The sequence below is a fragment of the Puntigrus tetrazona genome, chromosome 8 (assembly GCF_018831695.1).
Source record: "Puntigrus tetrazona isolate hp1 chromosome 8, ASM1883169v1, whole genome shotgun sequence".
NCBI lineage: Eukaryota > Metazoa > Chordata > Actinopteri > Cypriniformes > Cyprinidae > Puntigrus > Puntigrus tetrazona.
In genome coordinates this window covers 23984449-23994528 of record NC_056706.1, presented here as the reverse complement: position 1 = coordinate 23994528, position 10080 = coordinate 23984449, and the positions used below count along the sequence as shown (strand labels likewise).

Here is a 10080-nt window from a genome sequence, read left to right as displayed (position 1 = left end):
ATGTTACCATGTTCTCATAGTGTTTTATTGTGTTAGTTAGCTGTTAGGTACTTTTCACTGCAGTTTGGTTGAGATGAATTGGAATGCACAATGAAAAAACATGATTGAAATGAATTCTTCGTGAGTGTGTGTTAAAATCGTGTTTTAAGTGGAGTTCTTCAAATAAACCGAGGAGGGCAGCAATGCGCTTTTGATGTGTCCTAGTCTGCAGCAGATCTCATAAGAAGAAGCAGCAGCAACAGAAGGATGGATCAATCACCGTCATTTCCTCCAGCCTAGTAGAACCAGGGGTAGTTTCGCTTTGTGTCTTAGATTTAATCAGATTTATCGAACAGATTACAATATAAAATAAAAAAAATAATAATTTGAATGAACCTTGATAGAGGATTTTCCTTTTTGAGCCGTCGAGCGTCCCTTGTAATGTGCATAGAACACATTAGCTAGCAGCAACCCAATGGATTACAAAATACATCTGTACATGCACGAAGATGTATTAAGTATACTGGCATAGTCTGTTTCATATGCGCTCTGTAAGCTAAAGACTTTTTTAACTTTTCTTATGTCCAAATCATAGATTTGTGTGTGTTTTCATTCCATGTATTTGTATTGTACTGATTCATGAATTGATTGTTTTGATTATAACAGGAAGTACATAATGTCCCAGCATGCTCTGTTCTCTGAGAGTTGTAAGGCATGGCGTTCACTGCCTTGTCAACAGTCAGAGCTTCGGCTGGATCTCACTCTGGGATGTGGTCAGACGTTCCGGTAAAATATATACTACCGATTCAATGCTGTCTTTCACAGAAACCTTTCTTATAGGCGTCACCGTTTATGTTTTTGTTGCATTTTATTAATTCTCTGATGTCCATTTATAATTGAAAAGTCATACTTTAAATTTAATATTCTTTCTGGTCCTGTTTTTGATATATAATAGGAATAGGAAGCAGTAAGCATACATTACAGTAGCACAGTGCACTATTGTGTTATTAGCTTGAAAACCATTCTGAACAAACCCCCAGAAATAAACAATCTGTGTTTTCGATATATACTGTGTTTAGTTTTTCAGTATAGAGTATGACCATATTGCCCATCCTTGTAGATGGCGTGAGACTGCAGATGGTCACTGGACAGGAGTAATGCGAGGAAAAGTGTGGACACTAACTCAAACAGAGGATACATTATGGTACTATGTTTACAGCCATCAAATAAATCCAGAAACAGAAAACAAACAGAAATGGAAGGAGGAAGAGGAGGAACAATTATTGGGAAAGATGTCAAAAAGAAAGACTGACATGAAGCAGGAAGAGGCAGGATTGTGCACAGTGATGTCAGAGCCTGACAACAAAGACGAGGAACTTCTGATGGACTATTTCCAGTTAGGTGTTAAATTAGGGGATCTCTACAGACACTGGAGCACCTTGGATCCACATTTCAAACACACAGCAAGCATCTTTACAGGTACATGTCTCTGTGCAGGAATAGTTCACCATATTTTTACATTGTACCTGTATTTTAAAAAATACAGTATTATTTACAAGGAATTACATCTATAATTAATTTTTGTACTTGCATTTTTACACTGTTAGCTGTCATCCTTAATAAAAAAAAAAATCTGAATCTGTCTGTTTGAACATTTCAGGAGTACGTTTGTTGCATCAAGACCCTGTGGAGTGTCTTTTCTCATTCATCTGTAGCTCAAATAATCACATCTCCCGGATTCAGGGCATGGTCGACAGACTGTGTCAGACACTTGGGACTCTCCTCTGCAAACTTGATGACGTAGCCTATCATGATTTCCCCCATCTGCAAGCTCTCACAGGTATCTGAGTACACACACACACATGTCCAGTCACACAAATCATGTTGTCATGTATGTTTTGTTGACCTTGGTTAATTTTTGTATAAGATTTGTCAGTTGTATATTGTATATGTTTGCATTATAAAGAAACATAATGTACACTGTAATGTTTATAATATACCCATTTCTGCTTCTGAAAATGTACAGACTGTAAAATGTTCTTCCTAATAATCATTTAATCAATTACAAATAACCAGACTCAGGCTAGCCATTTAATTTTACATCATGAAGCTCAGTACAAAAGGTCTATTGATAATATAACTAAATGAATATTAAATTAAAATATATTAATTGTAAAAAAAAATGCAGTACAGCAGTCTATTTTGCACCCTTTAGTTCTTTAAATATCACAAATAGTTTTACCACTTTTAGTAGCACTTTTACCACAAGTACTGTCAATTTTCTGACTTTGGTACTTACTAAATAAAAAATAAATGAATACTCTTGAAATATTAATTATTTAAATTTAAATTAGTTCTCCCTAAAAATTTAATATCAAGATGTACATTCATTTCACACTTATGTCATTTCAAATCCATAAGGCTTTTGTTCATATTTGTAACACAAATTAAGATACCAGAATAAGATCTGGAAAGTTTTGGTCGTCTGTTCACCCACAACTTTGCATGGTTTATGTGTGGGAACTATGAGGTTTGTTCTTCAGCTTAATGTATGTTTTATATAAAAGACACTATCATGTCTATCTGAAAAATATTTCATATGGAATTTTTCTTTCAGTAACTTATATTCACTTTTTGAAGTGTAAAAGTTTTATGATAAGGAATATTCAGTAGGACAGATACCTTTAAGATTTCTTAAATATCATGTTTGTGTTTGGAAAGTTATTAAAGTTATGGATTTGGAACATTGTGATATTGAGTAAGTGATTACAGAATTTTTATTCTTGACCCTGGAACAACATTGTGATTAAACAATCAGATTTGAAGTACCAGTTCATAGTTTTTGTAAAGGTTTATTTTTTAGGCTTACAATCAGTGTTTGGTGCTTGTGCATCAGTGTCTATCACTTCCTCTGATTTTAGGGATTACTTATTGTTATGCATGTAGGGAAATGGTCAAGACTAAGTTTTTGGATTAAAATGTTGTTCCAGGGTCAGAAAAATATGTTGACGAGATCTAGCCCAGCTTTTTAACATACCTGGTCTTTGTAAGTTTTCAAAATCAGATATATGGAACAGTATATATATTATATGTCAAAAATGGGTTGCCTGTGATAACAGTTAGTTTTACAGTTTACCATCATTATACAAAAAAATTTGGGCTCCTGAAAAAGTATTTCCCAAAATTACTAATTCATCATAATGCAAAATCTTAAAAACACTTAATGCTTAATATTTGAATGTTTGTTTATGTGTGACAGATCCTAGTGTGGAGATGAATTTGCGTGATTTAGGTTTTGGCTACCGTGCTCGTTTCCTGCAGCAGAGCGCACAAGTCATTGTGAGCTCTCATGACCCTGACTGGCTCCAGTCGCTCTGCAGCATCCCCTACTTACAGGCTAGAGATGCACTGAGAGCTCTTCCTGGAGTTGGTCTCAAGGTAATTATTTATTCTACATTAATGCATAAAAATTCTCTGTGCAAGTATGTGAATTGATCTTCTAAAACTTGCAATTGCAACACAAGGCAAGGCATTAGCACAAACTGTTGTCTTCTGTGGAGGATTTTCTCTTTCAACTTTATAATACAGTGCACTTTTGTGTTTGTATACTGGTGTGCTTTTGGCATATGCCCTATTAAACACGTGCGTTTATCATAATTGTCTTACATTTCTAACATTTGTGTTTGCTGGGGATCAGGTGGCTGACTGTGTATGTCTGATGTCACTAAATAAGTTTGAGGCTCTTCCTGTGGACACGCATGTGTGGCAAATAGCAAAACGTGATTACAACTATGCTGCTGGGAGCAACCAGAAGACTGATAGAGTCTACAAAGAGATTGGTTAGTAGCATTTGTCACTGGCAAGCAAAAAAATGTACTTTATTTTTACAGTTAATTAGACCTTTTTGATCCTCTTTTGCAGGTGACTTCTTTAGAAAACTCTGGGGTCCTTATGCAGGCTGGGCACAATCTGTAAGTAATACTGCTCATTATTCATTAGATTTTATATATATATATATATATATATATATATATATATATATATATATATATATATATATATATATATATATATATATATATATATATATACTCAGCCTAACCTTTTTTTAAAAAAAACAATACAATCACAGCATAAGGGACTTATTATTAAGAGACGCTCCGGAGTCAATGGTTTATTTCTTCGCTCCGTTACTCTGTGTTTTGGCTTTCTCCTTTTCCAAATATTTCTAAAGTTTATCGTAGTGTGCTTGGCTGCTGCAGTGGATCTTCTTCGCAGTTTCTTCATTAGAGTAAAACAGGAAACAGACTCTGCAGTAATATCCCATCTTCACAAACTCCACACCCACTGGGACATTAGGATCATATGGCTCAAGAGTGGCATGGCTAGTTTCAGGCTTTATTTCAGATGGCGTTGCAGTAATGGGTTTTTCCTCAGTCCTCGTGGTATTCTCTGATTCGGGGGGAACGGCATCGGTCTCGTCATCTTGGGGCTCAGTCTCCATATTCTCATATATATATATATATATATATATATATATATATATATATATATATATATATATTATTATTATTATTATTATTATTATTTATTATTATTATTGCAGAATTATTTATTCTGTATGTATTTTTTGGTTCTCAGGTGCTCTTCTGTGCTGATCTTAAGAGGTTTCAGAAGCTGAAAGAAGAGATTCCTGCACTGAAAGATAAAACAGAGCTGAAGAAAAAGATGAAGGAGAGAACACATGACAGATGTGACGAAAAGCAGAAAAGAAAAAAAGGCAAAAAACAAAAGAGGTCATAAGATAATATCATAATGTAGATAACATTTATCTGTAATCGTAAATCTTTTTTAAATGCATGTGGATGAATCAATCTTGAATTTCTACAATATTTGTCAGAATCTCAAACAGCTAAATTTTATTGGTTATGTCTAAGAAAGGACAGTATTTTTTACACTTAAGTGTATAATAAATGCTGTTAAACACACTGAAGGGCTTTTTGTTTATGTCGAAGGATAAATTCCCTTAACAAAAAGTAGTATAAGTTTATTTTATTAAGTATACTTAAGTAAAACTAAATGTGGACTGAATTGGCCCACTAAAGTATAGAAAATTTTACTTTTAACTGTAAGTATAACATTAGTAAACTATAAGTGCAATCAATGAAGGATAGCTATTTTTTTGGTGGACAGTGTTTGATTTATTTGGGCTCTTTACCCTTGACTCTTGTTTTACTGGTCTGAAACTGTGATCAGGTGTTGGTTGTGTTTTAAATTTTTTTTACCAGAGTATGTTCTTTGTCACTGTTGTTGAGATTCATATGCTGATTTATGATGTCTGTATGTGTCTAAAAGAAGACCTTCCCCTTATATTTTTTAGTGAATTCAAAAATATTATTTAAAAGAAAAACTATTTGATTATACTGAAAACTCGGATGAAGGAATACAGGGCTCCTATAATAAACTACTCAGTGATTCAGGTCAAACGATGATTATGTAAAACCACAATCATCACCCAATCACCTTTTCTCTTGGCTTGTCTAACTACCTCACAGCAGCAAAACAAAGCTTATTGTTATAAAGTCAAGAGTGAAGAGCACGACTAAAGCAAGCACTGACCACTGTAACATAAATGAAAATATAAGATTCAGTGATTGTTTGTTAACATCAGGTGTCTTCAATAAGAGACATAAAATAACAGTTTACATTATGTGCATGAATATTACATTTTAGCAGGTTGTTTCCTTTTTTACAGTGTGTGTTTTTGGTAATTCAGATGTGTACTACTGCCCCCTACCATATAACAATGAAAACATGTCTTCTATGAGCACAAATAAAGGTCAAATATACTATATAAATATACTATACTATACAAATATATTTTTCAAAGTATGTCAAGTATGCTTATTGTACTAATTTTAAATATAATTTTGAGACATATTTAGTTTAAAAGAAGTCTACACATGAACTTGCTTTTTCATAAGAGTTACTTTGATATGTCTTAATCATTTATTTTTCTTAAATTGTAAATGTGGTGAAATGGTAAAATATGAAATACTATTTTTTTTTAAGTAGATTGAAGCAGAGGTTCATTCATTGGTTCATTTGCCATTCCCCCTCTTTGTTATAGTTATAGTTATGTTTTGCTTTTGGATTTACTTTACATTATACATTATAATATTAATATTAGACATTATAAAATCACTATTATTACATAAAAAAATAATAGTAATAATAGTGATTTTTCTCAAAGTTCGTTTGAAGAGTCTCATAAATCGAATGCCCCTTAGTTCCCACTACAAAATGAATAAATCAATTATAAAGTGGACTATCAAAATAAAGTGCAACACAAGAGTTGTTTATTATTTGGCAAGAATATCTGATTCTATATAATATACAACGAGAAACTACACTGCTGTTACCATGAATACCTTCAATATTTCTAAGCAAGAACATTTATGCATTAATGCATGTCCACTCGCCCGGAGACACAAACAGTGACACTAAAAAAAGGAAAGGATTGAGTCAGTGGCTTATGTAAGTATGACCCATGCGCTGTTCTTGCTCTGAGGTGCTTACAGCATGCCAAGCAATGTCAAAATAAATTGCATAATAAAAATGTTTTACCATGTATCAGGACCAGATCTCAGACAAAGAAAGGAAATAAAATAGAACAGAAAAATGTTTTTTAAACTTTAAATCATGTAAATGTTTTCTTTCAGCTCCTTTCTTGATGCAAACAAATGTATCCTGATTAAATCTGTTGTTGGCAAGCAACCTATATATTGCTAATATTTTATCATTCCATAATAGTTTTCCAGTGCCCTACACTGTAATTTCTAATAGTTCTAGTTCAGTTTACTTAAAAAAAATAAGAATAAGGGATATAAAATAAATAAATAAAATAAGGGAAACAGATTCCCTTATATGTTCAAAGTAAACTTAGGAGGAAAATCTAAGTTGAGTTAATAATTAGTATAATGAATTATTTCTGAGTACTTTTACTAATAAATATGAAGTATGTAAATTTAAGTTAATATACTCTAATGTTTATTAATATATAAAAATATAGTAAGCCCAATATATTAATTTAACATTTTAAGTAAGGACAACTTAAAAAAAATGTGTTTAAAAAATTTGATAGTTTCCATAAACATGTTTTTGTGAACAAGTTTTTGTTTTTAAGTACACGGTAAAATCTAATAAGTTGGGCTTGATTGAAAAAGCATGGAAACTGATTGCCTTAAAAAAACAAGTAAAGTGAAATGGAAATAATATGTTGTACTGACAAATGCTTAGTATAGTTTATTTAAATGAGAGTGGGGTGTACTTGATCCTTTACTTCAGGTTTACTCATGACTTATAGTAGTATTACTACTCACTGACTCCCAGAATGCATTGCGGCAGAAAAAAAATATGTAATTGCTGTGTTTTAGAGTTGTTGTTTTTATTTGCAAATTTTATTTGCTGTCTTATGTCAGTAGTAGCAGTAGTGGTTATTCAATTGATAAAAATAAATTACATTTAATTGTTACCATTGTTGTGATTTGCGTGCTGATTGAAGAAGTCAGTATGTCACTTCAGCATGTTAACACAATTATTTAAGTTATCATACAAATCAAAAGCTTCTCAAGCGGTTTAAGAAAAACATTGAAAGTGTAAAAGATTGTTAATAAGCACGCAAATAATATACTAATAGAAAAATATGATCTAACAATATAATGAATAAATTAAAAGATAGGGCACCTTCCAAATTCTTTTCTGAAAGTAATTTAAAATGATTTTGTGAAACAAGTGAATTCAACTAGTGAAAGATAACAGACATAGAGCATTTTTTCTTCTTCCTCTTCTGTTGTTATGTTGCAGATTAGCAACATATTAGTGCACTACTGCCTCTTACTTCTTTATTAATGTCAGTGGTTAATTTGTGACTACATGTATCAATACCAGCCAATCATTTTATGACATCTTTTTTTCTATGGTTTCAAAGTAATTAGTCACATTGCACTTAAGTGATTACACTTACACTGATTTTTTTTAGAGTATCTAAAAACTAGAGTAGGATTTTGTATTTCTCATTCTGAACCATAATAATTAACACCATAACACTTACCTCTATATGTATATGTTGTTTTGTGGTTGACAGTTATTGTGGTATAAAAAATGTGCTGTCATTGTTGTCAGCTACATTACTCTCATATGTACCTCACATTATGTACCTTTGTTCACACTGAACAAAGAATTGTCTGTCCACATAAGATGGCCCCTTCTATAAATTTCTGCTTGTGTAATTATGTGTGTGTGTGTGTGTGTGTGTGTGTGTATGGATTAAACTTCTCAGAGATGATTATGTATGTGTTTTTGTGCCACACATGCTTATTCTTGGTGGCCTAAATCTGTTCTGTTTATGTTTAAGAGCAAGCATCAACATCATAACCATGCAAAGCATGAACAGCGAGCTTTACCACAGTGCTATTGTCATGAATTGAATGCATGAATGAATCTGGCAATGCTTGTGTGCAGTATGATGTCATTACTGCTCACTGGGAAGCCTTGGGGAGAAACATGCAGTCAAACATGTGAGGAACAGACAGATTTTTTTTATATAACAGGGGCTTTTTAACCATTTCTGAATCCTTCCCAGCACTGTGCATTTTGGATGTCTCCCACAGTGCAATAGTGTTTAGCAACAGTTTAAAACCCCACCATCTGAAGGCTCCAAGATTGAATATTACAATTATATATTATAGAATTTTGCCATCATTGTGGGATTGTAATGCCCAACCAGCAGAGGGAGCCCTCTCTGCCTGCCGCCTCATATTTGTTTGTTGCACCTGCCCTTAATAAACAACCGAAAATGGATTCCAACTCTGTCTCAGCGTCTTTGTTAGAACTATTTAGCACTTAATTTATTGTAGATGCATTCAGGTTTAGTCTTGTATATTTAAATTAAGAAAACAGTTTCCTATAAGCCTGCTTCTATCAGACAAAAAATTATATTCCATATCATGGGCATGATCTGCTTTTGGATGACAGCCCTACCATTTTTTGATATTTCATGAAATTATAGTTTCTATAATATAAATTAAAATGTTAAATCATGTTTCAGTTTCACTGATTATTGACATCCCTTGTACTATCAAAATAAAATAAACTATACAATACTATTTTGGGGTGCACTTTATTTTACAGTACGTGTACTGACATGTACTTACACTGTACCTGTCTAGGAAAGTTCTGATACAACCTAGCAACTACATGAGGGGTTATGTTAAGGGTTAGTTTCAGGATTAGTACATAGTTATTACCTAGTTATTGAAATTACTTTAATAAGTAAATAGTTTTTTGTGTCATACATTATGTATCATAATGTGTGATAAGGCTGTTTGGAGTTCACTTGGCGATGAGAGCAATAAAGGACAATGCTGTGTCATGGCATAGACATTATAGGAACAGGTGTCTTAAGCATATGTGTGCATATGCCAATCTCTCATTGGCTTGATTATGTGAACATGACGTAGCACAGCATCATCATATTGAAATGTATATCAACAGATTGTAATTGTCTAAAGGAGATACACAGGCCTGACTGAGGCATTGTGACACAGTGGTTCATTCTTTTTTCAGGGAATTCTGGCTACAACAATATGACCTAAGATAATCCCTTTCGAATAGAAATCTGTTGGAACTTTAAAAGCTCCTGCCCAACAAGGCTGTCTAACGCTTGCAAAACAATTGTTAAGTGCAAAAAATGACCTGGATCAATCCTAAGGGCTCTGGAGTGAATTCTACACAGTAATATCTGATGATGAATGCATGTGAATGTATGCAGTCAGTCCCTCAAGGACTCAACCAAACATATTTGCACATCCTTTGTGTATCGCCATCCGTAATGATGCAGAAACACATTGTCACACATCTCCTAAACTCATTTCTTGTCATGATACAGATAAACACCTCTTCAGACACTTAGAAACTTGTAATACTTATAATTAGAATATCTATAGTGGACTATCAAATAAAATGAACAACATTTTTTGCAGTCTATAGTACACACATTTTCCAGTGCTTAAAACATGTTATATGCATAGGTCACATAAC

General features: G+C 32.9%; 1 protein-coding gene across 2 annotated transcripts; it reads left to right on the top strand.

The window, feature by feature from the left end:
* The first annotated feature begins 202 nt into the window (after window positions 1-202).
* ogg1 (8-oxoguanine DNA glycosylase) lies at window positions 203-4967 on the top strand. 2 transcript variants are annotated; one of them, XM_043247932.1, is made up of 8 exons: window positions 203-290; window positions 646-765; window positions 1100-1458; window positions 1640-1819; window positions 3239-3417; window positions 3677-3818; window positions 3901-3950; window positions 4621-4967. In XM_043247932.1, exons 2-8 carry the CDS (start codon window positions 656-658, stop codon window positions 4780-4782), a joined length of 1182 nt encoding a protein of 393 aa, XP_043103867.1. In that variant the 5' UTR covers window positions 203-290; window positions 646-655; the 3' UTR covers window positions 4783-4967. The 2 variants fall into 2 exon arrangements, with proteins under 2 accessions (XP_043103867.1, XP_043103866.1); XM_043247931.1 differs by having other exon boundaries at window positions 213-530.
* The last annotated feature ends 5113 nt before the right edge of the window (window positions 4968-10080 follow it).

Coding starts and splice junctions, on each gene's coding strand:
- ogg1 (XM_043247932.1), top strand. CDS start 656: ATGTCCCAGCATGCTCTGTTCTCTGAGAGTTGTAAGGCATGGCGTTCA. Junction 766..1,099: donor GGATGTGGTCAGACGTTCCG/GTAAAATATATA, acceptor CCATCCTTGTAG/ATGGCGTGAGACTGCAGATG. Junction 1,459..1,639: donor CACAGCAAGCATCTTTACAG/GTACATGTCTCT, acceptor TGAACATTTCAG/GAGTACGTTTGTTGCATCAA.